The 24,354-nt window shown below is 39.0% G+C and overlaps 1 protein-coding gene across 1 annotated transcript in view; it reads right to left on the bottom strand.

The window, feature by feature from the left end:
- The window catches only part of Gap43 (growth associated protein 43), a 97,452-nt gene that overhangs the window by 35,630 nt on the left and 37,468 nt on the right, over window positions 1-24,354 (bottom strand). The window contains exon 2 of the mRNA XM_042669594.1: window positions 8,007-8,598. Within this exon, the coding sequence (XP_042525528.1) occupies window positions 8,007-8,598 (592 nt within the window). The remainder of the gene's footprint in view (window positions 1-8,006; window positions 8,599-24,354) is intronic.

The raw sequence follows: 24,354 nt of genomic DNA, 5'->3' as shown, positions 1-24,354 counted from the left end.
AGATCTGAGGGTCATGATTCAAATTCAGCCCAGGCAGAAATGTTCTTGAGACTCTTATCTGATATTAACTACTCAAAAACCAGAAGTGGCACTATGGCTCAAAGTGGCAGCAGCATTATCCTTGAGCAAAAGAGCACAGAGACAGTGCTCAGGCCCTGAGTTCAAGCCTTGCAACTGGAAAAACAAAACAAAACAAAAACACTGTACCAATGGAGAGAATGCTGCAACCACACTGATAGATGCTTCCTTTCTTAGCCCTTTAAATTAAGATAGTTTTATTTCTTTCTGTCTTCATGCCAGATACATGAGTCTCACTTCCAATGTCCATTTGGGTGTGTGGAAAAATTTGTTCTTCTCTACAGCTGACCCCTTTCAATAATTTATATCTGAATGATGCTCAAGCTGTGAACCTAGTGTTGGTATTAGGCAGGAAAGCAGAACAGGCAATAGGTGGGCAGAAGCCTGTTTTCTGGTCTCTGTCCCAGCACTCCTGGCTTGGGAAGGCATAGACAATTCATCCTATAGTGAAGCAGCAGGTCTGGTGGACTCTTAGACACCTTGTGAAGATTACTTAAATTTGTCAGATGAGGGAAAGGAGCCAAGGAACCTGGCAGAACCTTCCTTCCCTGGGTATACCTGTCACACTCTGCCAAGAGTCACCTACAGGTCACCCGTGGGGCTGCAATGAAATTAATCACCTGCTTTCAGAAGGGAGCAGCCTTGCTTTCCTCTAGTTCTCAATATGTTTCTTGACACCATGCAAAATGCTCACCTTGGTTTGTGAAGCCCTTAATGGTTTGAATTCTGGCAACCCACAGGGAAGACTTGTGGCCCTGAGTAACAGGACTTCCCAGGGACCTTCTGTGATCGGCTTCCACATTAGCAGAAAGTTGGTGACACCACAGATTTTTGTTTGAGCAAGTGTCTGCCTCCTTTGGTTATTTAGAATCTGTATATATAATAGGAATTTGTCATTAACATGGCTATTGTCAGGCTGTTTTAGAAAGAGTGGTACTTCGTTGATCCTGTGGCCAATATTTTTGTTTTATGAAAGAATAAGCTCACTCTCCAAGAAGCTAAGGAATTTGTCTGCCTAATATTTTAAGGTTAGAATCTAGTCTCCTGGGTCAATGTAAGATTTTCTATATCATGTAATATGATTCAAATTATACTGACTGCAGCCTCTCTAAATCATTGATACGGATGGAGGAAATTCAACATTCAACACAGATCAGGAAGTTACATTTAGCACTAAGGGTTGATTTTTAAATCATTGCTTCTGAATTATGATTTCAATCACTGAATTGTCCAAGTATCAACAGGGTCCATCTCAAATTAATCAAGACTCTGTCTCAAATTAATCAGTGCAAAAAAAAAGTACTTGGGGTACGGTTTGTAGCAATCCTAGTAATTTTGAGGTCCTAATTTCAAGCCCAACTACAACCAAAAGAAAGGAAAGAAAGAATAATCAATTTCAACTGATCTTTATAGCTCTCCTAAGTCCAATAAAAAGAGTGCTCAAAGTATTTTTGAAATGAGGACCTGGGGATTAGATTTAATTTAATATTCCTTCTATGTCAGGGTGGATGGAACTGTAAGAAAATTATGATCATGGATCTTGATAAGTTACTGGATGACCATCTATAAGTATTATCACTAATAATTCCCAGGTAGGAGTCTAGAGTACTCAACTCTATAAAAGAGAGAAACATCTTAGATTAAAACATGATATCATGTTCCCTAGAAAACATGAATTTCCTTGTTTCTTCTAGAATAGAATTTGTCTGGTATCAGGGTTTGGCATGTGACCTCTGCAGTCAGCCTCTCTAAGTGGAGTGTGGCTTGCAGTTCAAATCTTGCTAGCCACTGACAGTGATTAAGTGCCATAATCTCTAAACCTCAGCTTCCTCATCTGCCAGAGGGTTAAAGGGAAATTACCCTATTTATGCCACAGTATGGCTGTGATGATTGATTTGGGATAAAATAGAGGAAAGAGAGGTAACAGAAAATGGCACAAAGCCCTTGGCACAGGGGCTGCCACTTCATCAATGCTTACTTATTAAGCTGACTTTTCAATTTTAATCCTTAAAAAAAAAACAAACTGAGATCATTTTAAAGGTGAGACCACTGAAGTCCAGAACATGAGTAAATTGTCTAAGATCTCATAGCTAGTTGACAGGAATATGGAGACTATACAAGCTCAAGTCTCCTTATTTCCATTCCACACTCTTTTTTCTACATATCTTACATAGAAGGCATAGGATAGAAAATGCCTTTTAAGGGCTCAGAAGGTGGCTCAGTGGTAGAATGCTTGCCTTGCATGCATGACACCCTGGGTTCGATTCCTCAGCAACATATAAGCAGAAAAAGCCAGAAGTGGCACTGTGGCTCAAGTGGTAAAGCACTAGCCTTGTGCTGAAGAGCTGAGGGACAGCGCCCAGGCCCAGAGTTAATTAATTAATTAATAATTAAATAAAAATAAAAATGCCTTATGAATGCTCTGGTTAGTATTTTCATGCAAGTAACTGGAAATTGATAAGAAAGAGAAATATCAAAATTTAGATAAAACTTAGCATTTAAGAGAAGTAAAAATCCTCTGGCTAAAGTGAAAGATTTAGTGGTATATCAATTTAATGTTTTGTTTGTCAATAAATGTGTCTGTGGGCAGAATATGCATTTGCTCTACCATCACAAAGTAAAAATAGTAAAATATTACCAAATGCAACTGAATTGTTGTCAGGAAAAGCCAATAAAAATGATTACTCTAGCAACATAAAGTGCTACATAAAAGCTTAATAATCAACGGTATTTAAGCAGCCTACTGCTGAGGGTCTGACAGGGTGCCATGTTTTATAAACAGCATTTATGGACTTTCACAACTCAAATTTTCACTCTTTATGAGTTGTATATAAATTTGGGAAGTGGTTGAAACCACATTTCAAATCAAAACCGCTTCTGAGGCACCCTGCCAAATAAGTGTAAATATCCTTAGAAAATCTCACATCTAAAACACAGTTTGGTGAAAGCGGATCTGTCTTTTGGAGAATTAAAAAGTAGATGGTTCCCTTGGGACTCAGAAAAACTTGTCCTGGGGAAATATAAAGAATTTCTCTAAATCTAGAAATACATTCTTGGTGTTCCACTTTCTTACACGTATATTTTTATTCTTTTTGACAATAGTTTATCTACTGAGATACACATTTTATAAAATTATTTTATAGAATGAGTCAAAAGTGTGTTTGCCGTTTGAAACAATCTCATTCATATTTTGTTCCAAAGTCTATTAGCGTACAGACATATTCCAGAGTTAACATTTGAGATTGGGAATGTGACCATTTTAAATGCCACTCCTTGAATTTCATCACACCCTTATTGCCAAAGGAGAACTCCCTAAAATGAAAAGATTGTATCTTCCTTATCCATAGAAGAATGTGACTATAAATAGGATTTGAAAGGATGTCAGAACAAAAGAAAAGAACAGAGGGAAAGAAGAAAAGATAAAATACAATCATAAATGGAAAACTTTCTCCTTCCTAAATTATTATTGGTGATTCCAATTTGAAAGCAGTAATGAGACAGGAGTAAGTAGAGGATAACTAAATGCACTCAAGGTTAACTTAGAGCACATCTAGGACGACTCAGGGGTATACTTCTTACTGACCTGTGAGCTACCTGTGCCAGCCACCCAGTCATCTCCCCTGTTTGATAGACACTTAGATAGGTGGCCTTGTTAATACTATATCACAGAGAGCTGCAGCAGGTTTCTGGAGTCCCCTAATGAGCAAAGTTCATAGCAATGTTGGAAAAGAGAATATTGGCGCAGAGAATTCCTTTACTCAGGACCAGTAAATGCACTTCCCAGGAGTCTCCAAACAAGCACATAAAAGGGCTTGAAATTCTTCTCCCATGGATGGAAAGTGCAGTGTACTACAGATGCTTCAAATATTCCTTTTCTTAAAAGGAACTGCCATCAGAAGCCCACTGATATCTCTCGGTTATAGACACTCTGAGCACTCAACAGGCAGAATGGTAAAACAGGAAGAGAAAATATAGTTGAAGGACTTTTTTCAAAAAAGAAGTAGTATCAAAGGTCTCAATGCAAATGGCACCCATCGAGCATAACAAAATCATATAACTCCGAATAGTAGTTTAAAAATAGCCAACTTATAATTGATAAATAATTTCTGGCTCTATAAGTATTAGAGAAGTGATTCAATCTGAAAATTTTGACGTTCTTACTGACAGAAATCATTTTCTTGGAGTCTTTCTCTTTTCACTTATTTTGCCCCTACCTTTACTGTATCTTCTTAGTTTGTTTCTCTATGCCCCTCTAGGCAAGCCACTGAATCCTAAATCGACCTTGTTTTTCATCCATCACCAAAGAGTACAACCTTATCCAAAAAATTGCTGTATTAACCTGAGTTAGAATGAAAGCCAATGGGAGCTGGAAGAAATGTGATACAGAGCCGCTGGGAATTGTGGCCTGATATGATATGATAGATTTCCTTGTCAGCTTTAGTTTCTGGGATTTCAGGAGATTCATCACAACTGAGTAATTTGTGCTTGTCACATTCAGCAAGCAAGGATGACAGATAACTCAGTCCAGAGAGAAACTAGAGGCAGCATTTCAGAATTTAACCAAGAGGACAATATCTACTCAAAGCTAAGAGATAATGTAAAATAAACTCTCTTTGGTGATTGATTACCTTCAAGTTAGATTTCGTCTACACTTTCAATAACACTTGGATGTACATTATGCAATCTCATTAGCTGAGACTTAACTTTTAAGTTGGAATTTGTAAAATTTAGGGAAGAATACAATCTCAATTTACCTTAAGTGGTAAGATAAATATTTAATCAAGTAAATGAGCAGAACTGGCAAATTGGGAGAGAAATATGTGAATGGGTGGAAGAATTATAATCTGTAAATTAAATATGGTCAAATTTTTCATTGTTTCAACATTTAACATTTATTGAGCATTGCCACCTAAAATATTTTAATGGTTTATTTAGAACTGTGATCACTTGAAAAATAACATAAAGGAATTTTCATATATATATATCTTTGTATAAGGTAAGTCCTTTTTATTAATCAAAATTACAAATATATACCTAAAATCATGTCTCTGTGCCTATACTCAAAACATTAAAAACCTCAGTTTAAAATACATGGTCCAAGCAAAGTCAAATGTTTCTATCTTTAAAAGCACGATGTCCAAGACTTATAGAATGATATATTAATGCCATGCAAGATGATTTTCAGACATCTTATCTGATACTAAAACCTTAAACCTAAAGAAAAGCAATTAACATGGCTAATTCTATTAAGCAAATAAACAGCAACACCCCATTCTTTATCAGATACCTTACCTTCTTTGGTGGGAAACCTTCCCATCTTCTTGACCTCATGGTTAGGTCTCTGGGGCAGGAATGTAGTTAAAATAAATATTTTGATTAAATGACTGGTAGAAAGAAGTATGATTTATTTGGAGCTAGGGTATGAAAATAAGGTAATACTAATTATAATTAATGCAGATTCTCCCAAGTGACAAAAAGCAGACCTGTTAGGTCTTAATTATCAGGAGCAATCATCTTCCATCCTGTAGCACTGAATTTAAAGAAACGATCATCAAGAAACATGTAATGATTATTTTCTCAATCTCATGGTCAATTGCCCAAACATATCCCAGATCAATCTCATGGAGTAAATTCTTTCCTAAGGCTGCACTGTGGCCTAGTCTGTATTTGAACTTTGGGTCACGTTTCCGAGTAAATCCACAAGGCTTTAGAGAGGCAAACGCAGCCTGTTAAATTGGCATGGAGGCACCTTAATCTCAAAGGATCTTTGGAGCTGGAAGGTGCAATGGTTTGTCTACACTGTCAGCTTTACTAGATGGGAGATGCCTAGAAGATTAGCAGACACGTCTGGGTGTGCCTAGGAAGGCATTTTCAAAGATGGTTAGGTTCAGGAGGGATTGAGCTAATCAATGATTTAACCCACTGATTGATTCAAAATTTGAATACACTAATATAATATAAAGTTCTACTGTGGTATAACTTTGGAAGATAGGACTACTTGGAGAAAGTGGATCTAGGGGGGTCTTTCAAGAATATTTCTTAACCTTGATCCTCTCTCTCTCTCTTTCTCTCCTGCCTCTATCTCAATCTGTTTTGATTCCCATGAAGTAAGCAACTTGCTCCGTCATACCACTCTTGGCCCCATGACATTCTTCCTCACCACAGACAGACACACATCAATGGAGTCAACCAACTCTTGAAATAATGACTCAAGCCTCTGAAACCATGCTCCAAACAAAGCATTCTTTCCTCTCTTATATTGTTTTTCTCAAGTATTTGTTACAGTGAAGGAAAGTCTGACAACAGAGAAGGGTTTGTGGGTCATATTTGACTAAAGAAAGACTTTGGAGATAGTTGGCCTATTTCATCATTGTGTAGTGTGATGATCTAGTAGACTTGTTTTGCTCTGGGGATGTTTTCTAATTCTGCATTAGCTGTTTGGAAACAATAGTGAAGACATTCCAACTTTCAAGTTACAGCTCTAAACTGGAGAAACCAGTACCTTGTTTGTACTCAACTGTCAATTATTTATGAATGTAGGGGAGTAGTGGTGTCTTCAGTAATAAAATGATAATTTATGTATTTGGAAAGTTTCCTTTTGTGTTTGGCAACATCAACACTTATTTTGTTAATTATGTTTAACCCCAATTAGTATCACTATTAGCATTTTCTGAGCATTCACACACAAACACACATGACTCATCAGTTGATGGTCGGTAGAATGCCCAGAAACATTGTGGGAGAGAAAAAGGTGCTCTGAGATTATGGGTTAAAAAAAAAAAACCCATTTGGACTGTCAATTCACACATTAATAATCTGGATCAATAAAGAGTTGTCTCAATTTTTACCAAGTTTTTCCAAAACCAAATAATCACATCCAGAAAATACATGTAATGTCAACTAAGTCTATCAGCACCCACAATATTGTCTCCTAACTAGGATTATCTAGTTTGACTAGACTGACCATTATAATCACAAAGGCTCAGTAGCTATGTGCATATGATCATATAAAAGGATGCTTATCAACATGAACTCCAGAAAATGGAAACAAGCGGTTTTTTTTAAATTTTATGTTTTGCGGTTCTTTTCTTCTTCTTCTTCTTTCTGTTTTTCCCCTTTTGTTTCTGTTTTTAAGTTCTATAAGTTTATCTGATTTGGGGAGGGGAAAGGGAAGCACAGAGATGACAGAAATGGTGGGACAAAGAATGAACCAATTCGGGCTGGGAAGGTGGCTCAGTGGTAGAGCACTTGCTTTGCATGCCTGAGGCCCTGGGTTCCATTCCTCAGCACCACATAAGCAAGAAGAAAAAAGCCGGAAGTGGCGCTGTGGCTCAAGTGGTAGAGCGCTAGCCTTGAGCTGAAGAGCTGAGGGACAGCGCCCAGGCCCAGAGTTCAGGCCCCACGACCGGACTCCCCGCCCCCCCCCCCCAAAAAAAAAGAATGAACCAATTCATCAGTGATACTCACTAGATACCAGGTTGGCAATGAACTGTACAACTTTGGGAGGTTTGGGAGGGGGAAAAAAATGGGAGGAAATGAGGGAGGGGGTAACACTGTTCAAGAAGAAATGTATGCAGTATCTGACTTATGTAACTGTAACCCCTCTGTACATCACCTTTCCCATGCAAAAACATTTTTAAAAGACCATGGTATACATCTCTCTCTATCTTTTTGGCTGCCTGCTACCCAGACTTTGCTGAGTGCTCTCCCAGTCTTGGAGATAGAGAATTCCGCAGATTTCCAGTAAACATGCTTCCAGACTCCTCCTGCTCTTCTTCCTCCTCCTCCTCCCTCCTCCTGAATGGTTCTGACCCTCCCTGTTTAGACTGGGTCTAGTCTCCCTTTTTGCCTCAGGACAGGACCTCTGCCTCCTCCCCCCCACACACCCCTTCACTCCCCGGATCTCACCCTCAACCAGAGGCGCTCACCTAGCTTCTCTTCGGCTTGGCTGCTTTCCGCAGTCTCCGTTGGAGGCTGGGCTGTCGCCTTGGCGGCAGCTTCCTCTGCAGCAGGGGTGGTGGCAGCAGCAGGCACATCGGCTTGTTTTGGCTCCTCCTTGGCTGGGGCATCTTCGGCCTTGGAGGACGGCGAGTTGTCAGTGGAAGCTTTAGTGGCACTTTCTGTCTCCGCAGAGCCAGCCTTCTTCTCCTCGGAGGGCGCAGCATCCTGCAGGGCCACCTGCTCGGGAGCAGCGTCGGAGGTGTCTTCTCCCTTCTTCTCCTCCGAAGCGGCGTCTCCTGCCTTGCCGGTGTCATCGGGCTTGGAGCCGGTGGCCGGGGTCCCATCAGTGGTGGCTGTGCCTTCTCCCTCTTTCTTCTCCACGCCATCAGCCACGGGGGTGTCTTCCTTCTTCTCCTTCGCTTCGGCCTCAGCAGCATCTCCCTTCTTCTCGCCTTTGAGCTTTTTCCTTGTTATGTGTCCACGGAAGCTAGCCTGGATTTTGGTGGCGGCCTTATGAGCTTTGTCTTCGGGTTTGATGCCATCTTGTTCAATCTTTTGGTCCTCATCATTTTTTTCAACCTTTGTGGAGGAAAAGACAAGAGAAGGAGAGCTCAAAGGGCTGTTTGACAGAGCTGCGTATTGGACAGCCATGTAATTTGTCATGTACCCGGCGCCCTAGTTGGGAGTTTGGGCTCCACAGCGCTTTAGGAATTCAAGTTAAGGCTGTGGGACCCTCTCAAGTCCTTCCCGAATTTGTGGCATTATTTTCTATGTATTTCCACTTTGCCCAGCTCAAGGTTGCTCTACTACCAAACTTCAATTAGCATTTACTTCCAGCTTTGTCATGACAGTTCAAATCACATTCACTCTGTTTTTTTGTTTTTTGTTTTTTGAGTTTTTTTTTTTTTTTTTTTTTTTTTTGATTGTGGGGCTTGAACTCTGGGCCTGGGCGCTGTTCCTCAGCTCTTCAGCTCAAGGCTAGTGCTCTACCACTTGAGCAACAGCGCTACTTCTGGCTTTTTCTGCTTATGTGGTGCTGAGGAATGGAACCCAGGGCCTCTTGCATTCAAGGCATGCGCTCTACCACTGAGCCACCTTCCCAGCCCCACTCTAAGTTTTAATCGAAGAGTTCTGAAAAATACTTGGGTTTGAGGGATTTCAGAGAGTTTGTAAAATTTTATGTTTTTTGAAAACATTATGCAAGCCCGGCACCTTTGGTCATGCCTGTAATCCTTGCTACTTAGAAGGCAGAAATCTGAGGACTGAGGGTTGAAGCCAACCAGGGCAGGAAAGTGCATAAAAGTCTTATCAATTAATAACTAAAAACAGCCAGAAGTTGAGGTGAAGTGAGGCTCAAATGGTAGGATACCATCTTCAAACCCACCCCCGGGGGGCTGGGAAGGTAGCTCAGTGGTAGAGCGCTTGCCTTGCACGCCTGAGGCGTTCGATTCCTCAGCACCACATAAGCAGAAAAAGAAAGTGGCAGAAGTAGCGCTGTGGCTCAAGTGGTAGAGCGCTAGCCTTGAGCTGAAGAGCTGAGGGACAGTGCCCAGGCCCAAAGTTCAGGCCCCACGACTGGACCCAAAAAAAAAAACCCAAAAACAAACTCTAGTACCACCAAACCCACCCCCCCCCCAAAAAAAAACCCTAAGGAACAATGGCCAGGACCTGAGGTCAAGCCCCAGTACTGGGACCATAAAAATTAATTAATTAATTAGCTAATTAATTAACTAAAATTCACTATGCGAGTCTACCTCACACACACATTTTCAAGCTTGACTAAGAAATTAATATTTTCAAGTTATAAGTATGGTAATGGTATATACAACAAATCCTATCAAGATTTTATGCAAAAACATGAATAAATCTGAGAGCTTTGTAAAGACTATGACAATTCAGAATGCTAGTCACAAAATGATGTCTAACTTTCTCCAATGTGTGATCAAATGGCAGTAATAGACACCCCACTTTCAAAATTTGAATGCAGAAAATAGTCATTAGAGTTTTTTGAAACTGAGAAGTGTTTCATCAAAATAATAAAACATTTCACTGTCACAAATTCTTATTCCCAAAGCAATTTAAAATTCAAACTAGTTTTGTATTATCATCACAAAAGTTTTAGCTTTTAATGATATCTGTAGGCTTAAAAGTGCTACAAATGATCTTTTTTCCCCACTTGGAAATTAAATCAGAGGATGGGGAGAAAAGATACAGTCATGGGAAAACATGTATAAAAAGTACACAAAATTCTACACAGTTCCATTGCTCACCATGCTGCCCTCCTAACCACTGAGAGTCTCCATTTTTTCCTTAGCTTTCCTTTAGCTTGTGCTTGATTTATGAGCCTTGTTTGTTCTAGACATTGTGGAAAAAAACAGTATTTTCCCTCAAAACTTTCCCCAAAATATTATTAAATTAATGAGTGTGTGTGTGTGTGTGTGTGTGTGTGTGTGTGTGTGTGTGTGTGTACTGAGCATTGCCTTATGCCTGATCCCTGTCTGGCTTTGAGCTTGACCTTGGCCTTCATTCCAATTTTGAAAGTAAACTACAGCAGCCAACATACAGTATGTTTTCCACCTGTCATACCAGCTCTGCCCCAGTGACCCAGATCCTGCCAATCATTAGCTAGTCTCATTTGACATTCTTTGGACAAGCACACAGACCTGTCATTGCTCAGCTCCATCAGCATACTAAAGGACAGATAATTTTTTTTTTTTTACTATAAGATTCATGTGAAAGTAGGAGGAGAATTGGCATTTTTTTTTTCAGTAAAATTCAAGAGGGCTTTCCCCTCCTAAAATTAGCCATCGGTGTATTCCTACAAAGAAGAAAGGAGTGATTATGAGCGAGGAGAGAGGCCCATCATGCTCCCTCCTCCCAGTGCCATGTTGCAACTGCTTGTCTCTCTGCTGCACCACCACTTTCCTGCCATCCTGCTGCTCATGATGACTCCTACTGGGATGCACACAGCACAATCTGGGGCACAGGAGCAGCTGTCCCTGCCAGGAACTCTCTGATCAGAGATTGAATCATAACCCTGTAAAATTAACAGTTGTGAATGGAGCAGAGAGCCAAGATGTTATTTTACTCAGTCTTAAGTTTTCTGAATGAGGCGCTGTCTTACATGATAGGGCATCTGCACATGGGTACTAACGTCAAGTAGTTCTTTAATACATAATCTGATCGTTGTAAAAGTGAGCAAGCCGATTATTTCAGAGGAAACAGATTGCATAAAAGAATATCTACTAGGTGAACAAAGCTACAGTTTTAAAGTCTTCCCTGTTCCTTTTTTAAGGACACAGTATATGGGGGCAAGAATTCTTTAAAAGCTGGACTATACTAGAATAAGAAAGTTGAAGGTCTATTGGATGTGAAGAAAAACTATGTGGACAAAAGTTCTTCCCAATTCCACCCTATTTTTTGTCTCCCTCTTCCTCACACCTTGATTTTCCAAAGAGCAGGATTTCAACTTTGGTACATAGCATCTGTGTTAAAATGACTATCTACAAAGATTCAGATTAGACTCCCATCCCTAAATTGCGGGATCCGCCTCAACTGAACAATCAAAGAGAATAACGAAGAAGGAAGAAGGAAGAAGGAGTTGGCAAGACAGAGAGAACCAGGAAAGAATGGAGTCAGGAGAGAGAAAGAGAATTGAGGTCAATGCCATAAGAGACAGACAGGCACCCAAACAGGTAGATACATTCAAAGAGATACTGTCAGTATCCTCACAGACATACAGCTAGCTCTGGAGGAACTGCTGACCTCTTAGCACCATTAGAGATTCTGAAGATGTTTAGTCTTTCTCCCTCCCCCTCCCCCAATATAGGGATTTGAATTGAGGGCCTTGAACTTGCTAGATAAGCACTCTTGCACTAATTCTCAGATTGCCCAATACAGTGATTGTCCTTTTTGTGCTTCCCCCATGTCATTGAAATGATGAGCCCATGCCACTACCAACCACCACTACCAACCATCACAAAAACAGTCTTACAATTTTTTTGGGGGGGGGGCACAAGGGGTGGCAGTAATACTCCAAATATGATTTCCTGATCTCCATCTCCTAAGTAACTGGATTACATGTTTGAACCTGTATACCAGAAGAGATTAGAGATATTAGTAGCTGGTTGGAGAAAAAAACAATCCACACTGCAAAGATACATTAAATAAGAGGGAAATGACAGAATAGAAAGAAGAAAGGAAGGAGAAAATGGAAAGGAAGAAAGAGAGGAGAAGGAAGCAGAGGAATATAAAAATTTTAAGTGAGACATTGCTGGATTGGGTGTATCTCACTTTTATACTTTTAATTTTATATGCTATTATACTATTAATATGGCTTAAAGTTTATTTTACTTTCTGCAGTATTAGTGTAACTAGACAGTGTTTCTTTTGTTATTAATGTGTATCAATTGTTTAAAAAGGTGGCCTTGGTTCAAATGTACTTTTCTCTCTCAACCAAGTAGATTATATGCATTTCTATACAACTGAAACTTCTATCTGAAATGTCCATAATAGACTCTGATCATATTCATCTTTTCTATTACTCCTGCTTATTTCCATTTTCATATAGAAGTTATATAGAAATGCATATAATCTACTTTGTTGAGAAAGGAAAAATAGAGTAGAAAAATAACACTGCTCCAAACTGGCTGCTAAAGGTGTAGTCCTTAAGGTACTGGACCACTTAGAACTTTTCCTACCTGGAAATAGAAAGCTTACATAAAACAAAGTACATTTGAACCTGGAGAAACCAGAGATCACTCAATCACTCAGTGCATTTAGCACAATGTTTTCAGTTTCTAAAACGAAAACCGTGATAAAATTAAGCAACTTGCTTATATATCCATGGAGTAAGTAAGCCAGTGACCCATTTGAACTCAGATTTCTTCTCCAAGTACATCTGTCTTCCAGATCCATTTTTATTGTATTACGGACCCGGAGTAACATAGTAGATATAATATGTATGTTAAGCGTTGCACACACACACACACACACACACACACACACACACTCAAAGGAAGGAAAAGGTATAATAAGTTCCATGAATACCTAACCTTCAGAATAAAAAAAAAATCTCCCATTTTTCTGGGACACCTCAGTGTATTTAACTTTTTTGAGTTATTTAACCTTCTAAGCAAGGAAAAACGGCTCAGTATCTACTTCTGCCAGCTATAAATAGTACTATTGTAATTCTTCAAAGTTTCTATTTAACAGGACTGATTTCTAAGTATGTTAAAAGTCATTTTATATACCAATTCTTTTTAAAGAACATCTTTAGTAAAGCAGAATCAATTTGATTGATTAAAAGTTTTTTTGAATAGAAATTCTAAGGGCCCTATATATATATCAATGGTTTCTTTAGCATACTATAGTTTTCATGCATATCAAAATCTTACAGAGCCTGAATAAAAAGTTAATGGGTTGTGTTAAATCAGGTAGGATCCCATTTATGGCTTGTTTTCTTTTTATTTCTAATTTATTCAAGTGAAATTCACATAACAAATTTTTACTCTATTTTTTAGCATCACTGGTACTTTTTCAATATACTTTGGAGAAAATATCTAGGTATTTAATTAGTTTACAATTGGGCATCTATACATTTTTCAAACCTAATCAAAGATCAGAAATATAGTGAAATATCTTATAAGTTAAAGAAAAGAGATGGAAAAACTTCCTCTAGTTCTATGGGTAAAATGTCTGCATTTTCTGTGCAGATGTCAAAAGCTTATTTAAAAGACAAGCAGTCATATTTGTAGCATACATAGTTCCTCAATTTTAGCCTGAATTGCAGATCTTACAAAGACTATGAAGGGATGAAGAGCTGAAAGTAGATAAAAGCAATGGAATTGTTATGCATTTGTCAACAATTATCATGACTTGGTCAAACTGGTTTTCAATCCAGTAAAAATTCCTTTCTTAGTTTCTGTATGGGTGAGACTCCAAATATTATAATTTCTGAATGTGAGGTACAGAAAGGAATGTTGAAAATCCTTGTATTCTGTAGTGAGGGAAATTCTTTACTCTTCAAAGACACAGCATATTCTACAGCTGCAGACTCATAATAAGTGGTGAAGAAAAGGTTGTGGATGGAATACGTAACAGAACTGAATGTCTTCTGTTGGAAACTATAACAGGAATCTTAGCTTTTGAAAAAATAGTTGGTGGGCTGGGAAGGTGGCTCAGTGGTAGAGCACTTGCCTTGCATGCATGAGGCCCTGGGTTCGATTCCTCAGCACCACATAAGCAAAAAAAAAGCCAGAAGTGGTGTTGCGGCTCAAGAGGTAGAGCACTAGCCTTGAGCTGAAGAGCTGAGGGACAGTGCCCAGTGCCAGAGTTCAGACCCCACAACTGGACCCAAAAATAAAAAATAGTTGTTAATCAATAGATGGGGCTTTGGTCTATTTTCACATATTATTAACTTAATTGTACATCCCACTTCCAAAATAATCAGTTTCAAAACAGTATAAAATACTATTGGGGGTGAAATTTGGGTTCCATTCAATAGAGTTATCTTTTGTTTTGTGTAATTTATTGTTATCTTATTTGCCATACAAAGATAGAGAAGAAACAAAGAGTACATTATAATGACTATCTCCTAAGAAATGAAATTGCACATGTGACACTATGGTTACTGCTGTAGTCCCAAATCTGAAAAGTACCTGACATGAGTTGATGAATCCAAAATTTCAGCAGTTCAAATAGTACCATTTCTGGAAGATGATAGAAAAAGAAGTTGAAATTGTATTTTGTCAACTTTTGTTAAAATCTTGCATGTCCTGGGGATGAATTTCAAGAGCATCTGATTAAGACAGATAATTTCTCCAGCTACAGAAATGAATATCATGAGCCTAACAAACAGAGAAATACCTTAACTATAGAACTTCCATTAATAGTACTAAGGATAAAAATAAGACAATCACTTAAAATAACAAAGATATATCTATGATAAAGACAATTGACTTATATTCATTTTATCCATAGTTTAACAAGAGTTATATTGATAAGACTACTTTTTTAAAAAACATCTATTACAACTTCATTGGGGAAAACATTCAAAAAGATTGTTAAAGAATCTGTCTTCCCGCCAGGCACCGGTGGCTCATGCTTGTAATCCTAGCTACTCAGGAGGCTGAGATCTGAGGATCACAGTTCAAAGCCAGCCCAGATAGGAAAGTCGGTGAGACTCTTATCTCCACTAAACCACTAGAAAACCGGAAGAGGTGCTGTGGCTCAAGTGGTGAAGCACTCGCCTTGAGCTGAAGAGCTGAGGGACAGTGCCCAAGCCCAGAGTTCAAGCCCCACGACCGATCCATTAAAAAAAAAAAGACTCTGTCTAACCTTCTGCTGACAATCTGGATATTTCTCTACAACTCCTTGAAAAGACTACTCCATTGGCTAGAAAGGAAGACTCCTTCCTCAAATCAAGGTTGGAAAGAAAAGGTACAGATTTGTACTGACCATCTTCCAGGGAACATGCTGGACAGAATTTGATTAAACTCGTCTGGAAATCTTTTGGCTGCATCAAACATACATGTAAAGTTGCTTAATTGAATCAAGGATCAAAGTCACTGACACTTAAGCAAATACCTAGGGAGATCAGCCTGGTGAGAAAGGGACTCCACTCCAGAGCAAAGAGAGCAGGCCCCCTGATGAACACAGCCTGCTACAGAAGCTTCAGTTGACAACCTCTAGAAGTAACATGCTCAAAGGAGAAAGGGAGGGAAAGGCAAGGGAGATGTTCAACTCTGCTTTCAGAGAGGTTCTACTGAACTGGACACAAAAGGGAGGGATATATCCCATCAGGCCTCTGAAAAGACAGATATCAAACTAGTCATAAAGAGGGACTGTGAGGCTTCTAATACCTGTAGTGAAAGGACCCAATACATTTGGGAAATGATCTAAACAACACATGGGAAGACAGCCCCTAGGCCACCACTACAAGTGAATCTTTCCCGGTTGAGAGGCCCTACAAGCAAACTACATCTTCAGGTTCTGGAGAAGATGGTCAGAGATAAGCAGCTGGAAGGGAAATCCTCAGCCCATGAAGGCTGGCATAAAATGAACTTCTTCCCAAGTAAGGCACTGCAAAGTGTCTGTTGTTAGACACACAACAGATTGTTGGACACCCATAATGTAAAACACAATGCCATGAATATTCATTGTAATTATTATATATTTCTTACCATACAACACAATGATTATTGATTGATCTCTTTGTTATTTAAGCCCTTTCCCCACTATGTTCTGAATCAATAAGGACTCGATACATTTTGCCCAGTGAATAACTGCAGCAATGAGACCTACCTTATCTGCTGTAACATGCATCCTTCTTAAAATATTGTCACTCTGGGCCTATTTAATTTGCTTCTTCTTCTTACTATTTAAAGTCAGCTGACATAGGTTTCCAAGTCATTATGAACTGAATTTTCCCTTGAACTCTGAGAGGAGAATCTCGTCAGTTTTGTCCAATACTCAAACATGGGGTGGTTAAAAATAATGGTAATACATAGCGAATCCTTGAAAATATGTATTGATAGTTGCTAAGTGACCATATGCCAGCCTGTGTGGGTTATCACAGAACATGGGTGGTTCTCCACCCATTGGCTGGGTGTCCTTACTGTGCTGTGGAGAAGTTCCTGGCTGCAAATGCTGGGACCCTCATTAAACCATTCTCCATTAAGCCCTTTCTTCTGTCCTCTTACATGTACAATGAGTAGGCTGTTAACACTTACTATTTTAGTTCTGTCCTCATCATATCTATGTGATACACATATCAATGTGCTTGTGTTATAATTCACACAACTGTGAAAACAGAAAAAAGGACCTGGTATTATCCAGATTCTACAAAGTATAATCCATCCTCACTAACAGACCTTGTCCAGTGCTTTGTAAAGTAAGAGAAAGAAAGCCAGTATTCCTTGGACTTCAATTAGGAGCTGTGAAATTAGACATGTGTAAGTTTGAAACCCAGCTCTGCCATAGTATTTGCCAGGTCTTGACCTTAGGCAAGCCAGCTTCAGTTTCCTTATCTTTAAGGAATAACAGGACTATCCCACTGGATATTGTTGTACCTAAAGTTCTTAGCACGTTTCCTGACACCGTTGATAGACTCACAAATGGGTAACTGCTACTCACACTTCTTCTTCACCATCTTCAGGGCCATTATCATTATCATGTCAGAGTAATTTTTGTACCATCATGTCAATAAGATAAATACCTCATTCCTCCACCTGATTGCTGGCATTCTCATCCAGGGAGAGGAGAAGCCATTCCTTAGCTTCTCAGTGGCACTTAGCTCTATCTTCAAAGTGATAAGCAGAAACTATCTAAAACATGCCACAATATTCAATTCTTTTCTATCCGTAGGAAGGGAGATCTGTCTACAGATCTGTTTACAAGGCTACATCAGTCTTACTTTTTTACCACCTGACACTCACCCACTGATTATCTTCTCTTTTTGTTTCTCAGACCTCTACACGGTTCATCAGTAAGGTGATATAATCTGTTTTCAAAATATACGGCCCTTCATCACATTACATAAAATCTCATGTAAGAACTATTTTGTTTATTTATCTCACCAATTCAACCACATTCCTTACATAGCCAGTAAAACCATTGCCTGTACAAATTATGAGTGTTTTTCTTTATGTCTAGTCACACCCCAACCTAGTAAAAGTCGTTTGTGTAGTATTAGACTTTTTGTGGGGACTCGCTTAGTTCTCTTCCTGAGGATAATGGCTCATTTTAATTTTAGATTTCCAGCTCTATCCAACATATCCCATTGGAAAATCAATAATACTTCAATGTCACGTACCTGATATACAGTGAGAGTTGATATTATCTGTCTTCAGAGAATACCTTATTATAAAGTCTGTTTGGTGGGAGATGGAAAAGGACTAGAAATTCCATTTGCAAAAAATCAAAATGACAATGACTTGATTTTTTTGTATGATACATTATGAAGTACTCTCAACTTAAGAAACTTATTCCTAAAGGAATTATAATGAAATACACTGAGCAAACAATGAAGTAGACTGAACAAACAAAAGTAGACAAACTTTACAAAAGGAAGAAATAGATAGCAAGCCCATAACTAGTAAAAAAAAAAAAAAAAAGGGCCTTTGAGCTATTACACTTTAAATCTAATAAACTCAAGCTAAGAAATCAACACTAAACAATCAAGAAGTATCATTTAATAAGTAGTAATCTTACTGACTGCCCCAAGACTGATGGAAGTACTTTTTGATGGGCAGGATTGTTCTATATTTCAGATTTTCTGAAAGCAGCAGTTTATATAGGAGATATTAGATATTAGAGGGAAAAAAACATGTTTCAAAGGAGATGCTAAGTTATTTACACAATAAACATTCTAATTTCTCTCTCTTAGTTTTTTTTTTCTCTTTTTTTGTGATACTGGGGTTTGAAACCATGGCCTATATGTGCTAGGCAAGTGCTCTATGAATTGAGCTATGCTATCAGCCCTTTTTGCTTTACATTATTTTCTTTTTTCCTGGTGATACTTGTATCCATGCCACCCATGTAGGTGGGCATACAAATATGAACTACAATGCCTAGCTTGTTTGTTGAGCTGAGAGTTTGTTCACTTTTTGTCCAGGCTAGCCTCAGACTGTATTCTTCTCTGTCTCTATTTCCTGAAGATCTTAGATTACAGGAATGAACTACACCATGCTTAAGCTGTACATATTAATTTTTAAAGTATGTATTTAAGGTGGCTGGTAGGATGGTTTTACAGGACAACTGTTACCTATCATCAGCAATTATAAGCATGCCTCAATGCATATACCTGTATTCATTACAAGGTAACTGTCCTTTTAGAACCATATTTAAGATATCTACAAAGGGTAAAAGCACATATGCTTCTCTCTGATTATAGGCAATAGGTCATTGTATTATTTCATATGTGGATAAAGAATTGAGTTCTTCCTTGTGAAGCTGGGGAGGTAGTGGTTGATGGGGTAGGGTTTTAGATGCAGAATATGAATAAACTTCGATTTTAATTGAATTTCTAATCCCCCAAAATGATATCATTTCGGAACAAATACACAAGACCCTAGGGGAAAAAAAATCTGTAAACTAAGTCCGTTATAGTTCCTTTCTGCCACCCTCTTTATTTCTAGAAGCTGTTTGTGTCTGGGTCATCAGTCACTGGCACTGGGCGATCACACGTTCCCTGGATTCAACAATTCAAGTTTGAATCTAGGCTCAGCCACTATTAAATATAAACCCGGAAGCAAATGACTTAATTTCCTCAGAACTCAGTTTCTTCATCCCTTACATTATAATACAATGACCTCTTCTGCAGACTTTTCTTGAAGATGAGAGAAAATAGTGTTTGTGCAATGCCTGAAGAATGACAATACAAGGGATATTTTAAAATTTGCTGGTTTCTGGAGATAAGGGAATAGGCGAATGATTTGATCAATATTTTATGCTTTTCCGTGTTTCACAATTCTTTTTTTCTTGCTATATTTCTTTTTCTTATTGTGAAAATACTGTACAGAGGGGTTACAATTACATGGACAAGATAATGAGTACATTTCTTATCAAGCATTGCAGCCTCCTCCTTTGTTTCCCCTTCCCATCCCATCCTTGCCCCGCCCCTCTAACTCTCCTCCCCCCCCCCCCCCCCACCAAAGTTGTAAAGTTCGTTTTCGACATAATGACTTGTACATCTCATTGTTGCAATGGGTCCACCCTATTTAAACGATTTGTTTTTTCCCTTCCCCTCCACAAATTATAACATCAAATACAGTGAAAGCAAATTCTACAGATCTATATAGCAAGGCTAGGTACTCTTAAAAAACTAATATTTGACCCCCCCCCACACACACACACAAATTTGGAAGGCAAAGGTTGTAAACTACTACCATATCCTTGGGGAATATAATACTAAAAGCAAATTGAAAACTAAGTAGTACTATACATCAAACCGTCTTCTTAGTACTTCAGGAGATACATCAAACATATCTAAGAAATGCATTTTATATAGTAAGTAATTTAATTTTAACAATTGTACTATGTAATAGGTACTATTATTTTACAGAGAAAAGGAGTAAGGCAGAAGAATATTAAGTAGCTTGCTTAAAATGCATTAACTAGTATGTGGCCAGGCTCAGAGATGAAAGCGTATGTATGCAGGCTCCACATGAGGTAGAAGGAAGTCAGGAAGTCAGGAAGCTAAGGTGCCAAATGAGGGCAGTGCACATCTACTCTCTGTAAATATCCCCCCTCAGTTCTCAGACAAGGTGTAAACCAGAGTTGAAAGTAGGACAATTCAGAGCTGGACTTTGTCACTGCTGGTGCCTGCCAGTGCTGGGCTGATTCAGTGTCTAATGGAGTAGGAGTCAGTGCTATCACCTCTATTCTATCCTCCCCCTTTCAAGATCTCTTTGCAATAGAAAAGAAGAAATTGATTTTCAAAGCAGGGGCTGTGGGCTGTGGCATCATGACCTCATCACTCTGGTGATGACTCATTTTCCCTGTGAAGGGAAGATTCACACTTCAGATGAGAAAAACAGCCCCGTGTCCACCTTTCCTATTAATTCTGAAAGCAGAAGAGAGATATGATCAGATATCAGAGGAAGCAATACTGGAAGGAAAGGGACCTCAAGTGAGGAATTATGGCTGTTTAATTAAATGAGAAAAGAAAACGGATTAACTAAATTCACCCTTGTGCATTTTTATCAGAAGAAAAGCATCAATAATCCTAGCTCCCCAGGAGGCCGAGAACCAGAGCATTGTGGGTGTATCAGTGCAGAAAAGTCTGTGAGACTGTGTCTCCAAAATAACCAGCAAATGGCAGGGTTGGGGGCATGGCTCAAGTGGTAGGGCACCAGGTAAGCAATCAAGCTAAGCAAATATGAAGCCCTGAGCTGGGAAGATTGCTCAGTGGTTAGTGCTTGCCTTGCATGCATGAGGCCCTAGGTTCGATTCTTCAGCACCACATAAGCAGAAAATGCCAGAAGTGACGCTGTGTGTGGCTCAAGTGGTAGAGCGCTAGCCTTGAGCTGAAGAGCTGAGGAACAGCGCCCAGGCCTAGAGTTCAGGCTCCACGACCTACAAAAAAAAATATGAGGCCCTGACTTCAAACTCCAGTACTGTAGAAGGAGGAGGAAGGGGAGGAGAGAGAGGAGGAGAAAGAGGAGGAAAAAGGTTAGTAGGTGGTAAAGTGATTTGTTCCTGAGTCTTAAATCCAACCTATGTTTCTGAAGTAAATATTAGCTTTTCCTTGAACTAACTACTTCTGTTCTGTCATAATTGTAGTAGGGCACATAGGAAAATCTATCCAGAATTATTTTATGGATGTCATACCAGCTGATTTAATAGTATCAGGACAGGTTTCTCGCAGATGCCCTTGGTCCTTGGAGGACTGCATTGCCCATGTAGTCACTATTCATTGTGGCATCCATTTGAAGCCATGCAGAAGATAGAAATTTCCTCTCCTCTGTTTATGAGACTGTGCAAGCAAATTTTATAACCTTTGAATTCATTCATATGAATCTGTTGACCAGGGATTTTATAATAATATGGGTATTCAGTATATCAGGCTGAATTGGGTCAAATTGGAAGATACCATCTAGGGTCTTAAGATCAATGAAAGTTAATTTCCTTTCTACATGATGTATAAACAATGATAAGATATGCAATAGCTTCTCATAGACAATGTCACAGGATGCAAAGAAATATACTAGGCACCAAGACTGTCTGGCACAGGGACATTCCAGTAACTTTACAGATGTGTCATCGTGTACAGAAAGCATGGAGACTCTCCTGAGGCCCATGAACGATGTCATCTCTCTCCTCACAGTTCTGAGTCACTCATCAGAAACTCATCTAGACCCAAGGGTAGGAATGAATGATTTTAAGGGATAACTATCCCTTCCCATGGCTAAGGCAACAAAATGATTACTACCTACAATAGTTCCCCATTTTGCCCTCAAGCCAAACTCATGATTAAAAGTTGTTAGGCCTGTGGCTCACACCACAACTGTAATCCTAGCTATTCTGGAGGCTGAGATCTGAGGATTGCAGTTTAAAGCCAACCAAGGCAGTAGACTCCATGGGACTCTTATCCCCACTTAGCCACCAAAAAACTAGAAGTGGAGCTGTGGCCTAAGTGGTAGAGTGCTAGCCTTAGTGAAAAACAAGTAAGGGACAGTGCCTATACCCTGAGTTCAAGCATCTGCCTAAATGCATGCGTGTGCACGTGTGCGCCTGTGTGCACGCACACCCGCACAGAGTCATCTCAAAGACCATTGAGTTTTAACACAGAGAAAAAGCCCTGCAACCTCTAACAAATGGCTTCAACAGTGACTTAGAATGGTTTCAACTGTGTCACAATGCAGAAGCCCTCCAGAAACACACAGCTGAAGTTCTGAATCACAGTGACAGTAGTGGCATCGGAGAGAACCTACAAGGATTCTCCTTTTACTAAATATCAGAAATTCTACCTTGGAACATTATTGCCATGCATTAAAGTTTAAAATTGACAAAGGCACCAAAAAATTAACACTATAACGTTAAGCTGTTAAGAAGCTTAATATTGACCTTATTTGATCATTTATTTGACCTACCTTCAACTCACCAGAGTAAATAAAAATAGAATTGCAGCTTATCATGAATACCATTTCCTCCCTCATAGTCCCATGTGTATCAAGTCAAGATGATATGCATTGCTTTTTGAGAAGTTCTGGGATGGTCTCAATCTTTCTTTCCCACTTCTGAGTGTGCCCCAAACTTCAGCCAAATGAAAGCACATACTGTTCGCATGTTATGCACTAGCCAGGATCTGTGAGCTCACAGACAGTATCCCTTCCTCAAACATCTGTGTCTTGTGTGTCTGCTGAAGTTCTACACATTCTTCATGACTCATCTTAATCCCTAGCTCCTTCATTCATTTTCTTGCTTTGTCTCGGTGAGGTAGACTGGGGGCCAGCCCCATTCTTCTTCAAAGGATCATTGCGTTAACATTGTGTTAACACTGTGTTAATATTCATCTCAAATAATCAACTCTGTCACAGTGGTGTGAAATAAGCAATAGACAACACACTGAAAGAGCATGGTCATGTTCCACTGGAAGTTTAATAATGAACAGTCAATTTTTCACACAATTTTCAGGTGTCATAAAATATTATTATTCTTTTTATTTTCTTTCAAGCCTACTTAAAACTGCAAAACCTTTCATAGTTTGCAGGCCATATTTTGCCAACCTCTAGAACAGAGTACAGTTTTGCGTGAAATTTTCACTGCATGCTTAGTTGTAGTTCCTTCTGTGTTATAGATATTGTATTATTATACTTATTTCCCTAATGTTCTAATATACTACAAATTTTTGAGGAAAGGAAAACTGTCTTATTATTACTATTATTAATAGTTATTCTTATTACAAGAAGTATAATAGAAAGCCACATTCGGTGGTCATGTTGAGCAAGGCAGCAAGGTAAGGATTTAGCATGGGAAAATCTTATAACAAAGTTATGACATTCATACTAATATAATTATATAATTAGGGAAAAAAAACACTTAGGGAGAGTCTGTATTTAATAGGAAAATAATAGAATTTCCCTGTCTCAAAGCCTGAATTGTGAGCCCAAACTCTCTATCCCTTTTCACATATGATGGCCTGAGAAGATTCCTGAAGAATGGATTCAATACTGCTTCTTTCCTGATAATAGTGTATAAGAAGAAAGACAGAGGCTGAGCTTTCAGGACAACTTAAAGAGCCTTGGCAGAGTCACTTCCAAGGCAGAAAAGCTTCAGAGAAATGGGTTACAATGAAGCTTGGCTGCCTTAAAAGAGCCTTTGCCCTGTGATCTTCTAGCCCTGTTCAGCTCAGATCAAGCACACAAGCACATGGACAGAAGTGCAGACAGCAATGACTGGTGAGAAAAGGCACAAATATTCACTTAACTGCAGTGGAAGGGCCAGGCCTGAGAACTGACAGCATATCAGCTGCATGCCCAGAAGGAAAGAAATGAGCTGTAGCTGAGGACACTTGGGCACTAGAAAAAAAAAGATTTTTTTTTAACCATTAGAGTTGAACAAATTGCTTACGTGTGAAAGGTTTGTGGAACCAAGTTAAATGGTGCTAAGTCACTAGACAAAAGATCACACCCTCCAGCTCAAGACACCTGCCTCTAGAGACTATTTCAAACAATCACAAGTCTAGCTGAGGATGAGGCAGTGAAAGGCATCCAAATTAGCCAAGGAAGCACAGTGACCTGGCAACTGTAACAAAAAAAAAAAAGATTCTTGAATCCCCAGGGCAGTTCAATCAGTGAGTAGAAAAAGTCAAAAAGAAAGATGCTGACTGCA

The sequence above is a fragment of the Dipodomys spectabilis genome, unplaced genomic scaffold (assembly GCF_019054845.1).
Source record: "Dipodomys spectabilis isolate Male_0828 unplaced genomic scaffold, ASM1905484v1 ptg000017l, whole genome shotgun sequence".
NCBI classification, from domain to species: domain Eukaryota; kingdom Metazoa; phylum Chordata; class Mammalia; order Rodentia; family Heteromyidae; genus Dipodomys; species Dipodomys spectabilis.
Note: the sequence above shows the minus strand (reverse complement) of the source record. Positions and strands in the feature narration are given on the sequence as shown.